This window comes from Amblyomma mixtum, chromosome 3, assembly GCF_055824585.1.
Source record: "Amblyomma mixtum isolate Tamu chromosome 3, ASM5582458v1, whole genome shotgun sequence".
Taxonomy (NCBI): Eukaryota; Metazoa; Arthropoda; class Arachnida; order Ixodida; family Ixodidae; genus Amblyomma; species Amblyomma mixtum.
Genome location: NC_143014.1, coordinates 251,545,987 through 251,570,171, shown reverse-complemented (window position 1 = coordinate 251,570,171; position 24,185 = coordinate 251,545,987). Strand labels below are relative to the sequence as shown.

The 24,185-nt window shown below is 46.7% G+C and overlaps 1 protein-coding gene across 1 annotated transcript in view; it reads left to right on the top strand.

The window, feature by feature from the left end:
• Positions 1-24,185, top strand: part of LOC149354335 (cytochrome P450 4V2-like) — a 66,135-nt gene that overhangs the window by 23,079 nt on the left and 18,871 nt on the right. Inside the window, exons 2-4 of the mRNA XM_089575964.1 lie at positions 11,517-11,599; positions 12,643-12,842; positions 18,574-18,640. Of these exons, the coding sequence (XP_089432090.1) occupies positions 11,517-11,599; positions 12,643-12,842; positions 18,574-18,640 (350 nt within the window). The remainder of the gene's footprint in view (positions 1-11,516; positions 11,600-12,642; positions 12,843-18,573; positions 18,641-24,185) is intronic.

Below are 24,185 nucleotides of genomic sequence, written 5' to 3'. Positions count from 1 at the left end.
TGGGGCTAGGTGAGGAATTGAATACGAATCTAGTGTTGCCCCACTCAGATGGCTTTCTCGAACTCCTTCGCGTGGACAGAGAAACGTTCACCGCTGAGCAAGAGAAAGACCAGACTCTACGAAATTTGAGTCACCAAAGTGACATAGGTGTGTCACGGAAGAACATACCTTTCCAGCTCCGTTCTGGCCTGCTGTACCGCCAGTATAAGGATAGGAAAGGTATCCAACACGACCAACTTACTGCCCGCGTCGCGATCGAGAGCCCGCTCGAGCTGCGTCTGACCAAGGCAGCGGTCTCCCAAAACCTGCCTATGCAGTATCCCTCGATTTTAGCAAATCGCTTGGATATGCTGCCCAAAGAAAAGGGCCTTAGTTTTGGAGATAACGCTGCGCAGGTCCTCACCAGTTCGAAGGCTCCAGAATTCGCAGCGCCAGCAGAGCACGCGGGTGACGAGGGCAAACATGACCCAGTAAGCCTGATAAACTCTAACGGTAGTGAGCCAGAGCAGGCTGGATCACAAACTGACAATGAGGCGAACGCCGACGACTTAACCTGTGACGGTTCCGCGATGGCTAGTGACGCGCCCCGCAAACCAACAGCGAGGGTTTCCACGGTGCGGAAGCGTATAGAGGTGGCCAAACGGGAAGAGGTAATCAAGGGGAAAGTGCGGCTCTTGTTGACTGCTCGACTGAAATCCGAACCGCGTAGCCGCCCCAATTTGGCACCTCGGTGCTCAAGAGTTCGCACCCGCCCCGTGGGAACACAAGCCAAGAGAACGCAACGCGCGAACCCGATCCGAGAGAGACGGATACGCTGGCACGGCATTCGCACTCGTCCGTTCCCTTCTCGCGTTCTGCTTTCTGAGCGTCAGCCAAACTTCAGAACTACGAGACTTGGACGAGGAACAGTTAAGGGTCCTAAGCTGAAATTCCTAGTCTTGTGTCCTGTTGCACCTGCTAGAGCAGCTATCGGACCGCGGCCGCGAAGGGGGCGGCTGAAAAATAGGAACCAGTAAATTCCTTGAGTCGCACCGCTGTTTGCGGGCAGATTCGAGGAATAATCCGTTCTTGAGTTGAATGCTTGTTTCTTTTTGTTCATTTAACTCGCCTGTACAGAAATGCAAGCTGAAATTCCTAGCATTATGCAATGTCTCATCTGCTAAAGCAGCTGTCGGACCACGGCCGCGCAAGGGGCGGATATGACGCATAATCTCATATTGAGTTTAATGCTTGTTTTTTTTGTTTTTTTTTGTTCATTTAACTCTGATACAAAAATGAGAGCGAAATTTTGGAGCTTGGCATTGCGGGACTCAGTTTACATGCGTTTCAGAAAATTGCGAGGTAATGACAACGCTGATGGCCTCAGCCGAAGCTCTCCCGTGTAATGCCCTTTCCTGACTCCCCAGACGTTAATCCGCTATGCAAATTTGTATTTTGTTTTTTTTTTGCTTTAGCGGGAATCATTTTTGTCTGTTTTGTATGTGTGTTCAGCAGCTCCACCTTCCCTTCGTGCTCTCACGGGCGGTGGCTTTCTGTGACATAAACCGTGCTACGGCACCCCCCCAAAATTTTAGAAAATTTTCCTCCCTTTTGGCAAAACAAGCTCTGTGTATTCTGGTTTGGTCAAACATGTCAACTTTCGGAGGAGGACGTAAATTTCACGCTACAGCTCATTTTCTCTAAAGAGATTTTGTTGACCGAAAACAGCTTGGCGGTTCTTGAAGTCAGTTTGGCGCTTTCTGCTTGTTGGGCTTTGGACTTTGCTGGTTGAGCTCGTTACAGCTGTCAACGAAGCAAGAAGAACCTTTGGGCCCAGCTGTGACCAAAGGCCGAACGGACACAACTCCAGGTCTCTGCGCGCAGCAGCGTTGGCTGCAACCACTACGAGACCTCTTCGGGCGGCGGACGTGCTGTTATGTTTCTACCCCCCCCCCTTAACTCTCTTTGTGTGTTCCCGTCACACCTGTGTCCACTCGGACCACGTGGGCCCGATCATGCAACTACCGTGAACATTCATCGAGGTCGACAACCTCGCGACGACCATGGGAAGTTGGATGCTTGGAATGCCCCTCCGAGCCTCAGCGGATTAGTGTAGCAGGAATGTCAAAGGCCATTGTCAGCAGTAATCCCAGCGAAATTCCTTGAGCAGAGTGCAGCGGCGACGAAGGCAGGCGAGGCCCAGGAGCTATTGTCCGAGCAACCACCGTGAATGCGGAGGCGACCTGGCGGCGCCGGTCACGCTGGCGGATAATTGAAGAATTCTGTGTCCCCGACTCGCGTTCTGGGCAATCGGCGGGGAGGTAAGTTCATTCCCCTGCTGGAGGACTTCGGGAGATTCCTTTCCCGCAGTGCTGGATGAGTCAGCATTCTCCCCCTCTCATCGGCCCAGCTGTGGGAGAGTGGAAAAGCTCGCACCTGCCCAGCCGTGGGTGGTGACAAGAACGTCCCCTTCGGTCCATCGGATTGGACAGTGCTCGTCGACCATTATTCCCCAGCCAGGGATCTGGGGAAACCGGACGATATTTAACTCGGCCGTGAGTGTGGCCGAGAAGCCTGCTAGCTCCAGTCGACTACGGTTGACGAAGACGTTGCCCTTCCACTGAGAGCCATTCTCAGCCCCGCTCTATGTAAATAATGTAAATATGTGAATACAGTTTTTTCCTTCTCTTCCCCTACTTCCCGTCTCCGGCCCACGTTCCTTCCTCCTTCGGCACTGCGGCGGTGCTCCTGGACCCGATGCCTGGTGGGACACGCTACAAGCACGGCAAAACATATCAGCGTTCCGGGAAACAGTCCAATCACAAAAAATTACTAGGGGTTTTATATTTTTTCACTACCGGAAAATGAAACTATAGCGGGGACCAAGAATAAGTGAATAAACGCTGAGTGAGTCTTTGCTGAGCCAACACCATGGCCCCAGTTCATTCGTTTCGTTGCAAGAGCGCCCATGTGTGTTTTACCCTTCAATACTGAATCGAAAGCCGCGCATAGTTCCTCTATGTACGGTCCCAAGACCAGCCCGGACCTGTAACGTCAAGCCCGGGCCGCACCCAGGCCTGACGAAAGAGTACAGTTGCCTGGGCCGGGGCTTTCGGGCCAGCCCGAGCCCATGTTGTGTCATATTGCGCCGTACTGCAAGCCCTATGATGAGCCCGTAACGGGAAGCTACCGCATTTCGACGGCTATGCTCAGTTTATGTCTTTCTGCCTGCCTGGAGATTTGCCAACTACACTTCTCATGCAAAAATGTCTGCGGTCTTGTAAAAGAATAAATCAAATTCCAATTATGATCTAAGCAGCAACTTCGGCAACAACATTATTAACGTCGAAGGTGATAAAACTAAGCCTATTTATGCAGTCCTTCCGATGCAGGAGAGGTTAGTTGCAGATCTAGAGATTTTTGTATTCTAGCCGATCAGATAGGTTGTTGTTTATTATTAAGATGACACATTTATTCTAGCCCGGCAGCGTGCTCACGTGGACAGCAGCGCTGCTGACCGTGGCGTGGTTCGTCAAGCGCTGGTATCTGCCGTGGCTGCGGACTTGGCTGGCGCTGAGGCCCTTGCCAGGACCTTGGGGTGGGATACCGATCTTGCATGCGGTCAGTGCGTCTTGGCTGCACATGAAGGCCCTCAATTTTGACTCCTTCCCAGAAGGTGAGCGCTACGGCGGATAATAGGCTCGCTTAAAGAAGCAACCTGACTAAGTTTCAGTGAGCAATGCGGGCAATGATTCCAAACTCTCTGCAATTGAAAAATCTATAAGTTATCTCGCGCTGACTTCGCTGCAGGGCAAAAAAACTTTGCGGACTGCTTAAGCTTCATCGGGCCGCCGCCGCCGCTTATTGTCAGTTGCTATCGGCAGCCGCGCGTGGGGAGTGGGAAGGGCGTGCCGTTTGGAAGCAGCTGCATGCGTGGAAGCAGCTGCTTGCTCAAGGCCGGCCCCGCGGGTGTTCCTGTTGTTTTTCGCCACGAACGATGCGCCGGAGCCCCGGCAGCCAAAGGTGCGCCTCGTCAGCCATAGAAGACGAAGACGACGCCGCCTTTTGTGCCTCACGAGCGCTTTAACGCTTTCGCATCATAAAGAAAAATAAACAACAGCACAGTAGCAGCAGCTGAAGGCGCGTTTGCACTCTGATGTAGCGCGCGGCGCAGCTAATGATGCTGGCCCAAGCGCAGCCGTATACACTCAACAGGGTTCGAGTGCCAGCGCATTCGCCGGAGCCCGGCCCGGAATCGTATCATCTCTATTTCGCGCCGAGCTCGCCTGCCGCCGCCGGCCCGACCAGACCGGTTCCTCCTCTTGCCTGGGCTGTGCTTCTCGAATCTACGACAGATGGCGCGTCGTCCTTTCTGCGCATGCGCTCTTCCAGACATAGCCGCTACGCCGCCTCGGAGTGGTTAAACACTAGACGGGTCGAACTTGCGCCTGGCGTGGCGTCGCAAACTTGACGTGCTCAACCACCACCGGCGTTCGCCCGCGCGCCGAGAACGTAGGCGTACAAACGCGATTAAGGGTTGGCGAAAGTTTCGTTGCGCTGGAGTGCAACGATGTTGCCATTTTTCTTTATTGTTTGCCACACCCTGATGTTTAGTGAAATAAACTGCAAGCATCCATGCTTTTCGAATTTCGACTCAGTGTTGCTGAGCTGGATGCTAGCGAGATTCTGGAAGTGTTTGATGTATTTCTGCCTCTGGTTGCTTACAACACGTTGTCATGAACATATAACAAAAACTCGTTCTGAATAACTAACACAGGGAAAAAATAAAAACTGCGTGTCATATGCTTGGTTTAATAATCCCCTGAATGCTTCTTTTTTTTATTCTTTAAGAAAGCGCTGCCGAGGTAACTCATTCAGACTAGAGCACTGGTAGCGTTTTATTTTTGCGAACGTAGTGCTGATAAAATTTGCTTGCACAATTATCGAAGAGAAAGCAAGGAACATGGTTTTGTGCTGAAAGATGATTTTCACAGCATCCGGAATGCTTTTGATTTCACCTGCGTTGGGCGAAGAAATGCAGCGATGAAAGGAGCGAAGTTTCGTTACTAACGCTTTCAATGAAGAAGTCACTAAACAAGTTGTGCTACTAATTTGATCCATTAACGGAATATAGAAGGAGGAAAAAAAGCACGCATTGATTTTAACGGTCACGCACTTAAAGGGTTACGAGGCTTTCAGGAACATATTTATTTTTTGATCGACTGGAATGAAAATTTTTGTCCATGTTAGCAATGACTTGAAGACTACTTGCACAAAAAGTGTTATATCGAAGAAGAGTATTTGTGTGGAGTGTTTGCGATATTTGTTGTGAATCTTTTTAAAAGCCTAAAAACACAAAATATGCCAGAAAACTAGAGTAACATTCATTGTATTCCTGTATGCATACTACAGGGCATGGGGTGCTTAGATCTTTTCAAAAAAAAAAACGCAACAAGTAGTCAATTTTAATTTTATTTAGTGAAGTGTCCGCAGATGAATCTCGACCATGAACGAAGTCTGCTCGGTCGCTCGGTCGGTTGGTCGCTTGATTGGTTGGTTTGGTTTGCCGTCCTAAAGCGCCTCAGGCTCTAAGGGACGCTGTAGTGGACGCCCCAGTATAATTTCGAGCACCTGGAGTTCGTTGACACGCACTGACATTGCACAATACACCGGCCTCTAGCAATTCGCCTCCATCAAAATGCGACTGCCGCAGCCAGAGTTAAACCCGAGTCTATCGGGACAGCAGCCGAGCACCACAACTACTGAGTCACCGCGGTGGCGAAGAACAAAATTTCATACAAGTTTAGTTTAGCTTAGTTTAGTTTATGGGGTTTAACGTCCCAAAGCGACTAAGGCTATGAGAGACGCCGTAGTGGAGGGCTCCAGAAATTTCGACCACCTGGGGTTCTTAAACGTGCACTGACATCGCACAGTACACGGGCCTCTAGAATTTCTCCTCCAAAGAAATTCAACCGCCGCGGCCGGGATCGAACCCGCGTCTTTCGGGTCAGCAGCCGAGCACCATAACCACTGAGCCACCGCGGCGGCAAAATTTCATACAAGGAATGTGTAGTTCATAAAACTGGAAACCTAAGAACCTCTTTAGAACACTGGTTGTGGAGCAATATAAACGCGCTTCAAACAACAAAAACTCTCGAGAAAAAATCGGTTTGCTAAAATATGGGGAGATCACACAGCATAACAAATTGGATTGTAGACTGGCACCACCGCCAGACACGATTAAACAAGTGACAGGCAGTCACATGGAAGCGCCTGCAAACCTATATACGTAACCGCACCCGGTTATGACGAACCGCAGGTTCCCCGAGGCCAGGAGCGATAGGTGTGATCTTTGTGGGGCGAAAGTGACCCTCGTCAACCACATAATATAGGAATGCCCGTACTCTCTCGCGGCAGGGGGGCAGGGGGGGGAGGCATAATATAGGTCGTAGAGAAACCTGGGAGACTTTGCTGCGCAACACGGGCCCCGAGCTCCAGCTGCTGCCCGTCCAACTGGCTGAAGAGGTCGCCGGGACCCAAGACCGCCCGGCCAGCATTTTAAGCGGCACTCCCTGCCCCGTCGGCCGCGCGCCGCGGGAGAGGGGGGGGGGAGTTGCCTTTCTCTGCTGAACAATAGAAGTTTTCACTACTACTACTACTACTACTACTACTACTACTACTACTACTCTCAAAGTGAGCACGAAGCCTCAAAAATGATATTGAGAAAAACGCGTTCAAAGCCGACCACGACATTTGCTTCTGTAGCAGGCTGTAGGGTACTAGTCCTTGAAACACTTTTGAATGCGAGGTTTTTAGTAGTCCTTTCGCGCTGATGGCATTGCTTTTCAATTGCTTGCAGTCGGCTGTTCCGCGCTAGTGAGAGCGTCCTCAGAGCTTGGATGCGCATCCATGACGTTCACCTTGCGGTTCGCATCTTAGATCAATCATGTGCTTTCTTTAGACGCGCTGCCAGTTTAGCCTCAAGCACCCGGGTGCGCGTGAAGGGCCTTCTTACCATGGCCGTTGGTGACTTTCATTTACGGCTGCTGTAAGAGTGCGCCGTTTTCTATTATTTTAAGAAAGCGTCAGTCTTCGACTGCACAAGCATGTACCAAAACAATGCCGGGTGTTTTTTTCTTTTAGAAGGTGGGAAATTTTTTAAATGTTGTTTTTTATGTAAACAGGAGCTTTTTAAGGCATAGTAATACCACCGTTGGTGGACGTGAAAAAACAGGCGAATCATGCTAACTAGTGAAGTGGTTAACTAAATTCAAATAGTTAACTTTCTAACAATTTTCTATAGGAAGCAGATCGCAATTACATATTTGTAGCCGGTGTTAGTAATAGTCATATCAGTTTTTAGATCTTTTAAAACTCGATTACTCTCGCCGTTGTGACTGAAGTAAGTTGGGCCAGTTCTCGCACCATTCGAACACCCCGCGCGCTTGCGGAAGGGCGCAAAGCGACGTTAGTCAAATCGCGACACACCGTGTCGCACTCACACCGCGGCATTCTCTGCCCTGCCTGCGCTGGACAAGCAAAGTGGGTACGGGGGAGCACCGCAGCACGGGCGCGTAGTCAGTCCTTCGCGTAGTCAGTAATAACATTGCAATAATTAAATGTGTTAGGCAGGGGGACACGATTTCGCTGATGCTATTCACCGCCTGTTTACACGAGATATTCCGAGGCCTGTATTGGGAACAGTTGGGGATAAGAGTTAATGGAGAATACCTAGTTATTTGCGATTCGCTGATGACATTGCCTTGCTAAGTCATTCAAGACATGACCTGCAAAGCATGATCAGTAAGTTATACTGGCAGAGCAGAAGGGTAGGTCTTAATTTTAACATGTAGAAAACCAAAGTAATGTTCAACAGTCTCGCAAGGGAACAGAAGTTCACAATTGGTAGTAAGGTGCTTAATGTGGTAAGGGAATAAGTCTACTTAGGGCATGTATTGGCCGCTGATCCGGATTACGAAAGGGAAATTACTAGAAGAATAACAATGGGGTAGAGCGCATATGGCAGGTTCTCTGAGATCATGAATGACAGTTTACCAATATCCCTTAAGAGATTAGTATACAACAGCGGTATCTTACCGGTACTCACCTATGGGTCAGGAAGAAACGTGGAGGCTAACGAAAAGGGTTCAGCTTAAGTTAAGGGCAACGCAGCGAGCTATGGAAAGAAAAATGATAGATGTAACGTTAAAGACCGGAAGCGGTCGTAGCAGTGAGTACAAACGCGGGTGAATGACATCGAGAGTCGAAACCAAGAGGAAGAAATGGGCTTGGGCAGGGCATGTAATGGGAAGGCAAGATAGCCGCTGGTCCTTAAGGGTAAAGGAGTAGGGTCCAAGAGAAGCCAAGCATAGCAGGGGCTGGCAGAAAGTTAGGTGGGCGGAGGAGGTGAAGTTCGTGGGGATACTGTGGCCGCAGCTGGCAAAGGGCAGGGTTAATTTGGCAGACATGGGAGAGGCCCTTCAGTGTGAGTAGTCACGCTAATGATGACGATGGCGTGCTTCACGGAGTGTAATAATTTTATTACATGTCGCAAGACGTCGCTTTGCGCCGTCCCGCAAGCAAGCGCTTTTCGAGTGTCGCAAGAAATGGCCCAAATTAGTTGAGCCGCAGTGGCGAGGGTAATCGCATTTTCGAAATTCTAGAAGCTGATATGGCTATTACTAGCACCCGGCTACAAATCTCTGATTGTAGTCAGGTGCCTAGCGGTAAAAGTTTGAAACTTGGAACTATTAGAATTTAGTTAACCACTTTACTGGTTAACATGATTCGCCTGTTTCTTGACGTACGCAAACAGTGGTATTACTTTGGCGCCAAATACTTTTCTTTCACTAAAAATATCACACTCTAAACAGAAAACCACCCGGATAGGAGTAGCTAAATGGCTCATCGCGTAGCGCACTCCTGAAAGGGCAGTTCAGATACTCCTCAGAAAAGGAGTACTTCTTCTCCTGTATTAGAAGATGCATTCAAGGAGCTTAGAAGGGTTAGTGTTACCACTCTCTACGAAAGACTTTATTTTGGAGTATTGTTCCGACCACTTAGGAGTTAGTACGGCAACTAATTGAAGTATATGTACACTCTCTGCAGCTGTTTTTATAGTACTTTTCGGGAGTGTGTGTCCGTTCCTTTAGTAGGTAGGCATTGTTTAAGTTTAAACATTTTTCATGGTAAAAGATTAGCTAGTAGTATAGAGTAGCTAATCTACTAGATACTACACATCTGTATCCTGGCGGCTGACAGCGGGTGAACGTGTTTTTTTTTTAAGACAGTACAAGTTGCAGAAAGCGCCGCTTTCGTAGCCGTTAAGGCAATACGGCAAATGGAAAGCAGTTTGATCGTGAACGTTTTTCCTATAAAAAATAAAACTGCAAAAAGAAAAGGATCTTACTGAGACACTCTAGCATTCGCACTGCATTCGGCTGCTGTCTTGCACTGAAAGGGGCGTTGCGACATAATTTTTTTTTACTGCCCAGAAGGTTCCTCATGCGCTCCAGAAATCAGAAGAAAAGTAATCATTGAAATCGGAGCACCCAATCAAAAAGCAGCGCTTTCCACACTCGCTGTGGAAACTTGCTTGCAATTTTCTTGCTGAAAAAACCCGCAGCCGTGCAATTCTGAGTACAGGTCTCAGGGAGGGCAAGAGCGACTTGCAAAGCTGGCCAAGCTAAGCTTTATTCTAATTTCCCTGGCATGCAGAATGCTACCACCGACCCCAACTCGTCGGGATCGGCAGTTTGATCTGTAACGCTTGCCTCTACGATAGTTTCACATCAATGGATGGCGTTCGGAAACTGGAAACGAAGAGGAAACTGCTTCTTTTCTCATTTTTTCAATACGAAGTGCTTTCACGATAACACATTTTGGAACTATAGACTCCTAACGAGCCAAAAGGCAGCGCTTAGTTTGTTTGACACCTCATGTCCGCTGTCCAGAAATTGCTGCTGCGTTTCGACGCCATCAAACCGTAAAATTTGAGAACAAAAGAGACTCCGAACAGTCAAAAAGATCGCTGTTGTCGTTTTGGCTTCCAGCGCGGAATCCTAGTTCACAAAGACTGTGAGCAAGGCTTCCGAGCTGGAAGCCAAAACAGCAACAGCGACCTTTTTTACTCGTCGGCTTCTCTTTCGTTTTCAAATGACCGTCCCAGCCAGACGGGATTCCGTCACACTCTCAACTTTATAGGTTGTTGTTTCCTTTTCGTTTCTTTTTTTGCGTATAAGGCGGTCTTATAACCTATTTTGAGACCTATTCTCCCTTTAAGTAACGCGATGCTACAGTCTTTCCTTGCCAAAAAGCTTTCGAGGCGTCCCTTTCCCAACGATTCGAAAAATTTTAAAAATAAAATCTAACTATACCTCTCTATAAAAAAATGAGGGAGGGATGAACAAACGCGGACAGTCGGAATTATCAGATAGCTCACGTATCAGCACTAGAAATGCAGAATGAAAGTTTTGAAATTAAGTTTTGCGGAAAGATGCAGTATCTTTGCATTCTCGTCGAAAAAAGATAACCATGAACAACTAATAACCGCAGTCTGTCCTGTCTTTGTCTAAGCCTTTCAGACTACATCACATGCGACTATAAGAGCAATAAATTGGCCTCAGCAGTGCCCCTGCGGTTCACTCTGCATGCGTTGCGTGGTGGCTGAAGACGAACCTGAACGCTTTTTTATTCTCGCTTTTTATTCGGAGCAACCTGAACGATATCGAGCGGAGACAGCGTGCGCAGCTAATTAACCTCATGTGTCCCCTACATAGTCACATGGTTCAGAAGTTGGTTGCGCGATAATTTTAACCATTTTTTTACAACTTACCATTCGTATAAACGCTAGCGGGGCATGGCAGTGAACAAAAAATTGATGGTGAACCATAAACCATGCTCACATTTCGCAAGTATGACGAATCTCTGCAAACACTAACCTCGCACTCCTATATTTGTCACTACTTTCACTATTTCAGTTGCCTTCAGCTTTCTGCGTGAATTGTTCAAGCAATACGAAGGGCAGACGTTCAAATCATACCTCGGAGTATTTCCCATCGTAGGTATACACACGCCTGAAGCTGCACAGGTGATCGCATTCATTGTTGCTTTTAGCATTTTCAATAAAATTTAAATAAACCATTTTTTTATTTTGAAGTATGCGTGGAAACGCAGAGTTACTGAGCTGGAAGCCTCTGTTTGAATACGGAAGCCCAGTGGCTTGACTAGATCCCCAAATTACAGTCTAAAATGGCGGTGAAATCTTTTTTTTAATCAGGTTTTTGCGTCCCCTTTTCTTCACACCATTCTTGTTTCAATTAAGTTCAATCATATGCACCCTGCACTTTGAAATTTCACGAGTGGCCTCCACTACAAAAGTTAAAGCAATGACAGTGACGTAGTTCTTAAATGCGTACATGTTCAATTTGCCGAGTCTGAATAAACATTGAATCCGCATATAGGCTCTAAATATTTTAGAGTTCCTTCAGTAAAATTTAAAATCTCCTGAATATTTTGCAACGCTTACAACGTTCCAGGCCGTTCTCACCAGCAAGAGCAAGAAACCCTTATTCTACAATTTTCTGGCCCCATGGATCGGTAGGAAAAGCATCCTGCTGAGGTGAGTAATTTCATGTGTGTTTTAACTAAATCTGCTTCACATTTTCTGACAATGAAGTCCAAAAGCCTCCTTTTTAATGTTTTATAGTTTGAAACAACGCAACCTGCAGTCGTGGGTCAGAAAGATTAAAACAATGAGGCCACCGGAGTGACGAAAATCGCAACTCGCGACTGCTGCGGCGCCGCGCTTTGCGAACACACCTGGCACTTTCGTTATCGGCGTGTTCGCAGCCTCACCGCCAAGCGTTGCTATCTGCCGCTTCTGTGGCACGTCACTAGTGTTAACCTCTTTTATTCGTGACTCTACTTCAGGGCCAAGTGCGTGTAAAAGTGTATGTTCGTAGCGCATGATCCAAAGATGCTGGATACGAGGACATTTTAGGATGGTACACTTTGTAAAACTGGTTTCTTCACATGGTAATGCTTTCTGATTAACCCAGCAGTGATATCGTCTCTCTCCATTTCAGTGTTGTCACTCAAGTTCAAATTAAGTTTTCCCGCACGCCTTCATAATTGAACGTTATCACTGTGGTTGCCTTATACTAGACTACGTATTGCATGAGAGAGGCGACATAAAAAACGCCTACTCAGCCTAATATATTTTTGTCTATCTCGGCATAGAAGTTTTCTTCCGGTCCGCGCTTTCAATTAACGGATGCAAGCCACCGTACATGATTGAGCCGACGGCATACCGGTGTTATGTTCTGCTGGGACGCAAAACAGTAAAACCATTTTAAATGTGACATCTTTCCATTACATTATATAACAAAATTTTTTCAACCCAGGACAGAAAACTTAATGTAGGTCGTTCATATTCTGATTCCTTTTCACAAACGAAGTTCATGTTTTAAAGACGGCTGCTTACACTTATGCTCGAGCATACTATCGAACTAAAACAGTACTGCAGAAAGGCAAAGTATGACATATGTTTGATTTCCTCTGAAGGTTAGACTTTTAGAGCGTTTATTGTTGAGCTCGTGACATAATTAATGCCAAGTAAATCTTTCCTGCCGTCTTTCTTGCTGAGCTTGCTTCTTTTCTCAGGACCGGCGATGCCTGGAAGATCAAGCGCAAGAACGTTCAGCAAGCATTACGAGGCAGCCCTTTGGACGGCTATTTAAGCGTCATGCAGGAATGTGCAGACGCTCTGGTGGCCCGTGTCGAGCATTTGCTCGCAAAGTCATCGACCGAGCCTGTCGACGTTGCGGGGAGCGTGCGCGCCTGCAACTTGGACATACTTGGGCGTGAGCGTGTAACATATAAAAGAGAACTGTTTATTCGTATACAAAAGCCGAGCGGTGTATAACAGCGATCACTGCTTGTAAAAGGGTTCCCTGAATGAGATCGAAAGGGATAACTATAAAAACCAAACTGCAAGGTAGCGTGTGGCGTGGAGGAAAATGTGTCACCAAAGGTTAAAGTTAAAACTTATCGACTCTTTTGATGACTGCTGCTGTTCACGTCGGTTTATCTTAAACGTAGCGTTCCTAAGAAACGTTGGCCTCTAACGAAGAAAAGTTCTAGTCAGATTTCTCGGCTTTAAAAGCAATCATTGACCGTGACTAAACACTCTTAACAATTTTTGGTTCTTTGAGACAAAAAGTTTCTCCTTTCGGGGTCGAAGTGCGTTGCCACAAGGAATAGTCCTTCAGGCATTGACCGTTTTTCTGCTAAACTGTTCGTCCAAAGCGTGCAGCGTAGATGTGCAAATATTTGTTCAAAGAGAACAAGAGCTCTAAGAAAGAAAACTTGTACGCGCGTAAAGGGAATCGAACGGTTGTCTACTCCAGTAAGAACCGGGCACGCTATACAAGAGCACGACTTCTTATGTTTATTGATGTTGTATGCAATACATTGATTCAAGTTCTATGTACATGATCTATTTACAATGCCTCTAACAAGTGGCATTAAAATCATTCAAAAAGCGAACACTTTACGGCTACAAATCGCTATAAGAAAATCGAGGCCAAGCCTGACATTAAGAGGGAATTCCACTCTGCTTTGAACTCTGTGCGATCATACAGTTCTTACAGTGAATGAAGAACCACTCGGATGACATTTAATTTTGTAGACAGAACGGGTTCACAATGCCGGTCCATCATGCGAGTTTTTCATAAGCTGTATAGTCTAATGAGATGGAACATATCCTAGGGTTCTTCGTGATATGGAAAAGCGGTAAGTTTCCTTCCACTATGACGAGTCCAATTCAATCGCTTCTTGACGTTCCAGTGTAGCACATTCCATTGTATTTTTTTTTAATTTTTAGAATGAATGGAGCAGTGTTTAGTTGTTTTCGGTACGTCACATAGGCGGCAATAAACAGACTGCGGAAAAGTTTTCTCAAAAGCAATGTCATAAAACGCAAGATCTCGCGGTGCATCTTGTAAGAGAAAGTCGTGACATACGCCGAAACTGACATATTTTATCCACCCGTACTATTACAGGATGTCCAGCCAATTCAGCATACACAGAACGGTAAATTGGCGTAGGGAGCGTTTTCGCGACACAAAGAACAAAAATTCTGTTGAAAAAAAGAAATGCTAGAAAGGATACATTTATCTGAAAGAACGCACGAACTTTCGGTTGAGAGGCATCTCGAAAGAATATTAACCGGAAAACAGCTGCGCGCACCTACAGATGGGCGAAGCCAAGCCCAGTAGCGCTAACATATCGAAAAAGATAATCACATGTCAAGGGACGAACCCCAAACAAACGTGGCAAATACTATATAAGTACGGTTGGTATAGAGCCTAACGTGATGAATGATCTGCAAAACAGTAGATTTTTCTTCCCAGAAACATGTTACAGGCGGTAGCCTTCACGAATATTGATAGACCAAGTGGTACGAAGGTCTGAGCATGGCGTTGTAGAGTTAATATGCGATCTTTCCAATAGATTGCACTGTGCTTGTATACGCTTAGTGCGACGGCAAGGCATGTGCATGGTCGGTACATACGTCCACACAACACGTGCGTATTGAGATGGCGTAGACCTCCGAAACCAAACCATAGGCCACTAATCTATAAACGGTTCATCTCAGTACACGAAAATTGAGCCAAAGTCTTCAGTCAAGTAATTAACTTCATCCATGCTTGGTTTCTCCGCGCAGAAAAACGCTTGACCATCTCCATATGCCAGCGCCATAAGTTCTTTATCCAAGACACGAAATACTCGGACAGAGCTACTCAGCAGAAGGCTTGTGCACAGCGGCCTTAAGTAAAGTGCGAATAGAAGCGGGGATAACGGACACTTTTTCTTGACAGAAGAGGAAAAAGTTTTCGAAAGTCTAGAATTTTAAATCAAGTGTGTAGAGCAGTCATTGCAGCAAAGGCTTAACACCGTGTAGGGAATTGAACCCGCATTGACGCGTTCTGAACGCTTAGGTAAGAGAACTGTGACGGACACGATCAGTGGCCTTCGCAAGGTCGATTCGAGGCATTGATGGTTGCTCCTGGGAGTTGACGGTAAAGTGTAAAACTGTTGGCGCAGTATATGGGCTGGTTTGAATGCAACGGCCCTTCAAATCTTATATCTGGTGAGGTCGAATGGCAGAACACATCGCTAAAAGATGCCCAACCGAAAAGGCTTTTGGAAAAATTTTTGTCAATATCTGATAGCGTGATTGGGTTTGAGAGCCCGGTTTTCTTTATCATTGCTTTTTGGCCTTAATTTATTGTGGCTTTCTGCGAACGACTGTGTAAGAGCACCGACATCAAGGATCGTCGTAAAAATCTGAAGTAGAACAGCACACAAGAAAGACCTAAAGACCTTATAAATCTCTCCAGTAAGGCCATAAGGCCCAGGCGTCTTTGAAAGTGGCAACTTATCAATTACATGTTCTAATTCTGCCAAAGTTAAAGGTCCGCTTACTGTCGAGCACTCACCCTCTGAAAGTTGATTTCTAAGAGAAACGAAGCGTGCTACATCCTCCTCATAGGCACTGAGCAAAGTAGCGGCAAAAGATGACATGTAGTGTTTCTCATATTCTGATATGATTGCATTTGTGCTTGTGACTAAGGCACCAGGACAATAACGCTCTGGAGTATGCTTGGAAACCGCATGGCGGCGCTAATCAATCAGGGCATGCCGAGTCTGCTGCGCAGAGTACAGGGCACTATTGGTGCTAGAGCGGAGGCGAGGAACGGTGTAGCGTTCCGCGTCAAATGTTTGAAGTTGGCACTTCACACTAGCAACTTCTTCGGAGTACGCGGTGGCTCAGTGGTTATGGTGCTCGGCTGCTGACCCGAAAGACGCGGGTTCGATCCCGGCCGCGGCGGCTGGAATTTCTTTGGAGGAGAAATTCTAGAGGCCCGTGTACTGTGCGATGTCAGTGCACGTTAAAGAACCCCAGGTGGTCGAAATTTCCGGAGCCCTCCACTACGGCGTCTCTCATAGCCTTAGTCGCTTTGGGACGTTAAACCCCATAAACCAAACCAAACCGGAGTACGAGACAGGATTCTCATATTCCAAATGGTAAAGATAATAAAGAATTTTCTGTAACTTCCTCTCCAATTTTTTTAAAGTAGGACATTATCGAAGAGATTACAATGGCTCTCTACGTCGGACCTGTTACTTGGATACCTGCAAAGCTGCGTGTAAATTCATACTCTTGGGGAAGCAAGACTTAAAGGCTGTACTGACGGGTGCTTCGAAATCATTGCTTATCAGCGCAGCATTGCATTTCCAAGGAGCCTATCTAGGTTGGGACTTAATTAAGGCGGACGCCACCACCGATAGTCAGGATAACCAAGCGGTGGTCAGAAAAAGAAACTGGCTTAACGTTGCGCGCTCGGCGACGGATAAGGAGTGCTACAGAAATATAGATTCGATTTAGATGGGCCTGGGAGTTGCCTGTGATACGGTTGCAGAAGCAAGATGTCGGCCATGTAAACCCGGTATCTACAAGACGTGTCATCTTAATGGTAGAAGATAGCCCTTCTCAACTTCTACCCGTACTTCTTCTCGGTTCAGACGAATCATAGGGCTCACAAACGCTGTTAAAGTCCCTCATCACCACAACATGACATTTGCAATCCAAAGCAGAATCAGTGCTTTCTAAAAAAAAAAAATAACGGCACGTTTCGCCCGATAATTAAATGCGCTTACACGACTAGACAACCGCAACTTTTTTCCTTTTTGCAAAACGGAATTTATTACAAGCTTTAGAGCCCCACAACGTTTTATATTTTTTTTTATTGTCCACCGCTAGAACTGATCGAGGCTTCCGAATAGGTGTGCTATATGGTACTTTTCACTCTTTGCAGCTGGATGAACGTACAGGCGTTCTGAGCTCTGGTCCCCATGCAGAGTAACATGGCTGTGTGCAAACCGCCATTCGGAACGCTCCGCGCACAGCCCAGTGACGATATGGCTGCGCTTAGAACGGTGGATGTGAAGAGGTGCATATGAACTATGGAAGGGGAAAGTTCGGGCCAGTCGCCATTTATCGAATGCATTGCTTTTACGTCCAGCATTATGTGTCTGCTTTATTGCTACACGCTTCCGCAGCAGGCTTTTCATAAACCTTAAAACACAGACGATGCACATTTAACAGCGGTCTTCGCGCAGAAAATGGGATCTAGCCGCGTGTAAATTGACGCATGGTGCTTCGCAGTTGGCGTTTCCTTGTCAGTGGAACATTCATTCGATCCCTCTCGGTCCCGTGTCGGACGGTCTTCTTTCCTCGCCGACGCCGCGTGTGTATGGTTTCGCATTTCCGCCTTGCACAGCTCTACTGCGTGCAGCGACGTCGTGTGCACGGTGACGCGACGACGACCCTCCGTTTCCCACTTCAACCACGGCAACGCTGCCAGACCGTGTAATGCCATATACTTACAGCAATGAAATGAAACTCCATATATCCTACACGCGCACTATGCGACTCACCACCATACTCGTTTCGAAAGGCGTCCTCTATATATGGCACTGTTCTTATTCGCCGATCACTCCGATGCAATTAAGCCTTTCTTGAAGCTGCGTTCTGGGTCTACGCACGGGGATAGTGATGTTGTACGCGAACAACCTTATTTCATTATATCTTTTTGTTTACTTGATGCGTACTTTCACCGATTCATATTACAAAAGGCTAGAATTTCATAAGCAGCTCACATGCCATCAAGATTAAGAGTACGGGGACTAAAAAAAAAATGTCGTTCATCCCTCCTTCCACCTCCAGAGACTCACGGTCGTCGTTACTCACGAAGAGACGAAAGCTCGCTTAGAGGGAAGAAACAGCAAATGTTATCCTGCCTTTGATTCCTTATATTCCAGAGTTCCCCGCTTTCAAAGTGGTATAGTGAATTTCTCAACTGCTGTATTTCACTCCTTACACGGTAGGCAGAAGCACCGAAGTGGTTATTAAGCAGGACCTTTCTAAATATTGCTGAATGAGCGAACGTTAAGGCTCGCTCCGCAATTTGAAGAAAACGCACGTGTTTCTTTTACTCCTGTTTTCGGGCCACACAAAACAATTCTAGCGCCGAAATATATTTAGTGAACTTTCCTTCCGCCGCCGCGGTGGCTCAGCGGTTATGGTGCTCGGCTGCTGAAACGAAAGACGCGGGTTCGATCCCGGCCGCGGCGGCTAGAATTTCTTTGGAGGAGAAATTCTAGAGGCCCGTGTACTGTGCGATGTCAGTGCACGTTAAAGAACCCCAGGTGGTCGAAATTTCCTGAGCCCTTGAGAAATTTCCTGAGGCTATGAGAGACGCCGTAGGCGTCTCTCATAGCCTTAGTCGCTTTGGGACGTTAAACCCCATAAACCAAACCAAACTTTCCTTCCATTCCGAATGATCTCTGCATATTCTGCTGAGCTCGTGTGAACAGATGTTTCTACTCATGCAAACACTCGCGGGAACAATATAGCATTCTCGAATTAATGCCCTGTCACTTAGAAATCTAGGAGTTTAAGCAGGATCGTTGTATAGTCCCATAAAGACAGGTTTATTTCGTCTCACAGCTCACTTTTTATTGCAGGTTTTACTATAGGAGAGAACCTCGGAAGCGAAAGAAAGCATGGAAATATTGGTGCCTACTGTAATTTGTGAGTCACCTTCCGCACTGCGCGGTTGTCACTTTTATGACAGTGATAATTTGAATATGCACTCATAACACTTGGTTATGTTATTGCTATAATTACATAGTTCTTACAATCACTCCTGTCGTAACGCTTAGGTCTAGCTTATGTATTTTTACAAGAATTCTACAATAACTAAAGCTAGAATCCGGCACATGAGAAGAGTAAAACTACACAACGTAATCTTAAGGGATGTTTCCTTCATTGGAATGATGATCTCTAGGAAAAGGCGGGGAGGAAGTAGAAAGAGATGATAAACAAAAAAAACCAATGCTGGCCTGGTGTGGTGCAGAAAAGACGTAAGCCCTTACTGCTTCATCTCAGGAAAGGAAAGTGACATATCTGAAGCCATCAGATCGCTCAACAACCGATTGCAAAGGAAAATTATGTGACTTGTCACTGCGATGTTAAGTGTTTTACAGCCACAATTTCCTGTCAGTCAATAAGCGTCCGCACTAATCTTAATTTTTGCCGCCGCGGTGGCTCAGTGGCTATGGTGCTCGGCTGCTGACCCAAAAGACGCGGGTTCGATCCCGGCCGCGGCGGCTGGAATTGCTTTGGAGGAGAAATTCTAGAGGCCCGTGTACTGTGCGATGTCAGTGCACGTTAAAGAACCCCAGGTGGTCGAAATTTCCGGAGCCCTCCACTGCGGCGTCTCTCATAGCCTTAGTCGCTTTGGGACGTTAAACCCCATGAACCAAACCAAACCAAACCTAATCTTAATTTTCTAGGATATAGATGTTTCTTCCCGGTTTCTTTCGCACGCCATATGTTCTGGTGTTCCAAAGGGTCTGTAAAATTAATTTAGGCTTTTTCAGGGGGCACGTGATGATCGCTTTGCCAAAATAGGGTGATGGCACCAGAATGTGTAGTTCTGAAGCACAGGTAGCTGCAGCTGTGAGAAATTATTCCGGAGACCTCTACTACGGCACCTCTTTCTCTCTTGCTTCTTTTTATCCCACCTTCCTCCCTTAACTTATGGCACAATTCAGGTGTCCACCGAGATATGTGCGACAGACAGTGCGCCATTTCCTTTCCTCAGAAACCAATTTATCAATTTACCAAACTTTAGAGAAAGAATATGGTGCATGAGGAAGACGCAGGAAGAAGATGGCAAAAATCTTTGCTTCAAGTAGTTACATAAAAACAAAATGCTGGTGTAAAGTGGCATACACGTGGCTTTAGTTCGACGGTACACCAGCAACTGCATGCTGCTGTGGTTTACAAACTAGGACCGAATGACGACCAATTATGGTCGCGCTGCTTCAGGAAGAAAGTTTTCGCATGAACGTTCCTTCTGAACCACTTCTGTTCTGAACCACTAGATACGTGGATCGTTACTGAGAGATAGCAATGTTCAACTGTGAAGGCAGGGAGAAACTGGCCCGTTGAAAGTAACATTCATTCCGCTATAAAAAGAGACACCGCCTCTGCCCGCCAGCAAAGTTTTCTTTTAATGAATTGTTTAACTAGAGGCTCCAAAGATTTAAAAATGATAAAATTTGAGCACAATAAAAGAAACAAATGATCTCCAGGCATTTTTACTGCAGAAAGACCACTGCATGTGGGAGCCCATTCCAGTTCTCCCGTCCACATGGACCACCAGTCCACAAGACTCTATCAAGTGTCTTTATTGATGAGCTCCAAAAGTCGAGAGTGTGGTCTCGCTGTGCGAACTGAGCATAGTGTGATATGGGCTCAATTTAATAAGTCAAACTCGAAGGCAAAGTGTATGCAATTAAGTAAAAAGGCTCACCTCAAAACAAAAGAGCACGTGTCAAACCAACAGCTGCCAGGGTAATGGTTAGTGTGTTTCGAGGCCAGCTGGCAAGGGCAATGGAGGTATTTTTTGACAAGGGATGCATAGTGAACAAAAAACCATTAAGAAACTTGCTCGAGCTGTTCTCAAAGGAGGTGCGAAGTTCGCGTTCTGTTTTTTAACCATTTACGTCCAGTCTAGTATAACTGCACCAAGAAGAGGATAGACAACGCTTTGGTTGTCAAGACCCCAGCACTTTTTCATTCCCAAATGCAAGTTTGGCAAGCGAAGAATGGCGAGCAGAAAAAGACGCGGACGGGAGGGTAACGCAATCACAACTGCCACCCTGTCGTTACCCTTTCGTCCTCGTCTTTCTCTGCCGCGCCATTCTTCGCTTGGCATTTGTCATCAACTTGCCCAAACCATTAAGCAAGTTTGTGCGCAGGCCGAATCGCAAAGAGAAGAAACATTTGGAGGATGTCTAGGCTTTGACTTTAAGAGTAGAACGCGATAGCGTTATTGGGCCGCCGACTCTGCTATTGGGCTACTGGTGGCAGCCGCGCGGGCGGAGGGGCTCGGTTTCTCCGCAGTAGGCCTAGATTTACTCTATAAGTACTTAGAGTTACGCGCTTGCTTTCCCTGCGCCGCTCACGCCTCTATAGGCTAAACGTGATCACATGGTTGAAAAGCATCCATGCATTGCGCAGAAGACAACTCCTTTGCATCGATTACCACTAGACCGGCCGTTACAGTCCATGCGCACATCAACTGTTCTCGTGCTTTGCGACATTTTATTTTCCCTGAGTGGACATGTTCACTATAAGCGATGTTTCCTTATGAATAACACGCAATTTTTTACAAGTGTTCGCCGATTATTAAAAAGAAAAAGTTTTTTATTTGTGTCCTTTTCAAGAGATAGCGCCACCCATCCACCACGTGACGAGTATTTTGTTCGTAACTCACTGAGACATGCCCTGGTGCCGCCACCCCGCCGCGGTGGATCAGTGGTTACGGTATTCGGCTGCTGACCCGAAATACGCGGGTTCGATCCCGGCTACGGCGGCTAAATTTCGATGGGGGCGAAATTCTAGAGGCCCGTGTACTGTACGATGTCAGTGCACGTTAAGGAACCCCACGTGGTCGAAATTTCCGGAGCCCTTCACTACGGCGTCCCTCATAGCCTGAGCCGCTTTGGGACGTTAAACCCTAATAAACCAAACCAAACCTTGGTGCCACCGACGCAAAACTGGCAAGGTGTCTTATTCAATGCAACTAATCTTCCTGGAATAAAGCAAGTTCGGCAGCCTGAATCAAGAGGGTTGAGTCTGCATTCGCTGTGACCACTGCATTAAGTCCGCCTCTTGCATGCAAGAGTTTCGGCTTTCCCTCATAATTTGGATGCTTGGGGGAGCAATATGGCGGACCTACGCGCAACTCTAGGTAAAATACAGTAATTCTAAGAGGGACGGGATCGCCGCGCCCCTCAGTGGGCTCATCAACGGATGCAAACTCTCCTCCAGACAGGCGAGACCTAATGCCAGATTAGTACCGCATTACAACGTTGCGGCACACTCGACGGCCCCACTGCGGGTTTATACCTTTCTTTCTTTTACCGGTCAGTGATGTTGAGTCAAACCTTACACATTGATACGTCACCCATACAGGCGTATCAAGCCACTCAAGTACAATGAACCATCTCATAATTCGAATTAATCTGATTTAATTACCTAATTACTATTTAGCACACTCATAATTAACTATGCAAGCATCAGTAAATGTTTTTGGGACACCACTGAGAGTAAAACACCATAACGCATAACCTGGTCCAACGGTTTCGTTCTCAAACCAACGAGCGTTTGGGGCCTTCGGGTAGCGTACCCGACTCACAATCCAAAGGTCGTGATTTCGAATCGCATCTAACTCAATCAAATTGTCACGTTGTAGTGACGGCAGTCCAGCGGTCAGGAAGACAGCAAGAAGACTTGCAACAGAAGCTTTTTATTTGGGCTGACTTGCGCCCGCAAAAGAACTGAATCACTCGGCAGCGCCGTAAGCAACAAACGTGCTCGTCAGTCGTCGAACTACGAATGCCCGCCGCTCGCGGCATCGCTCAATTGAAAGCCGGCAAGAAAACGTCGAAATAACAGGTCAATATCATCTATTTCAATCTGGAAAAACGTAGACGCAGCTCTTCATGGCTGTGATCAATCGAGATTAGTCCGATCGCTTCTCGCGTCACGAAAAAAAAATGATAACACCCCTTTCCTGCGGCCTTGAGCGCCAACGAACGGACACTATAATGATACGTGGCATTATACTTTTCGCCGCAATTACTTTAGTCTAAACGTCCTGAAAACATTTGTGACCAATCCGAGCATGCTAGCAAAATTTGTGTTTTTGACCGTGCCGGTTCCCCGCGTTGAATAAGCAGCAGGTCGACCAGAACAAGAAAAAAATTAGGTGGCCCTATCTTGAAAGCGCTGCAGCGCGATCTGTTTTGCGCGAAGAGGAGGACAACTTTCTGGCTTGCAAGCGAGAGGACACGACATACGGCTTATACGGCAGCAGCGGCAAAACGGCACTGAATAAACGTTGCACGATGCAGTAATTAAAGACATAATTTGAAGCGATGGAGTCCATAATCCGGCAAATTTCATAGAGGCTGTTCTGTCCTCTGGCGACCGCTTTTGCAGACCCCTTGTCCACCACAGGGGCAGATGCCTCCTGTGAGTGCAAGAACTTCGCATACGATTTGCTCAAACCACATCTTAGAAGACCGCGAAACGATGAGGCAGGCTTCAGTAATGCAGCGAACATGGCAGCAAAGTGCGCATCTGCATGCCGGGTCTTTGCGCGATAATGAGGGAATACCTGTATTCCGGGGCCTGAAATAGGAATAGTTGGGGTTAAGAGTTAATCGAGAACACATTAACTAATTTGCAATTCGCTGATGACATTGCCTTGCTAAGCCACTCAGTACATGAACTGCAAAGCATGATCAATGAGTTAGGCAGGCAGAGCAGAACGGTGCGGTTTAAATTAGCATGCAGAAAACCAAAGTAATGTTCAACAGTATAGCAAGGGAAGAGCAGTTCGCAATTGTTAGGGAGATGCTGGAAGTAGCAAGAGAATAGGTCTACTTGGGGCAGGTAGTGATCGCTGATCCAGATCATGAGAGGGAAATAACTAGAAGAATCAGAACGGGGTGGAGCGTATATGGCAGGTTCTCTCAGATCATGAATGGCAGTTTGTCAATATCCCTCAAGGGAAAAGTCTACAACTGCTGTATCTTACCGGTACTCACCTATTGGGGAGTAACTTGGAGGATAACAAAGAGGGTTCAGCTTGAGTTAAAGACAACGCAGCGAGATATGGAAAGAAAACGATAGGTGTAACGTTAAGAGATCGGAAGCGGGCGGAGTAGGTGGGGGAACAAACGCGCAGGTGCAGGTGAGAAAGAATATTTCACGCTCATTTCCGCCATGGCGAAGAAGTTGTCGCTTGCTAGGAAAAAATTTCGAATACGACAGGTCTCAAAGGCGGCTATTTTCAAGAATTTTTCCTCCGCAGATATTTAAGCGCGTCTCTTTGAAATTTGCACAATATGTAAGCATCAAAGTGCCAAAAGGGTGTACCTAATACCATTGATATGTGACGTACGGAAGTGCAAGAAGTGTTACTCTCAATCTGGCATTTTTAATATAGTAGTCATTTTCAAGAATCAAAGAGAAAAAACCCCATTCCCCAATATTT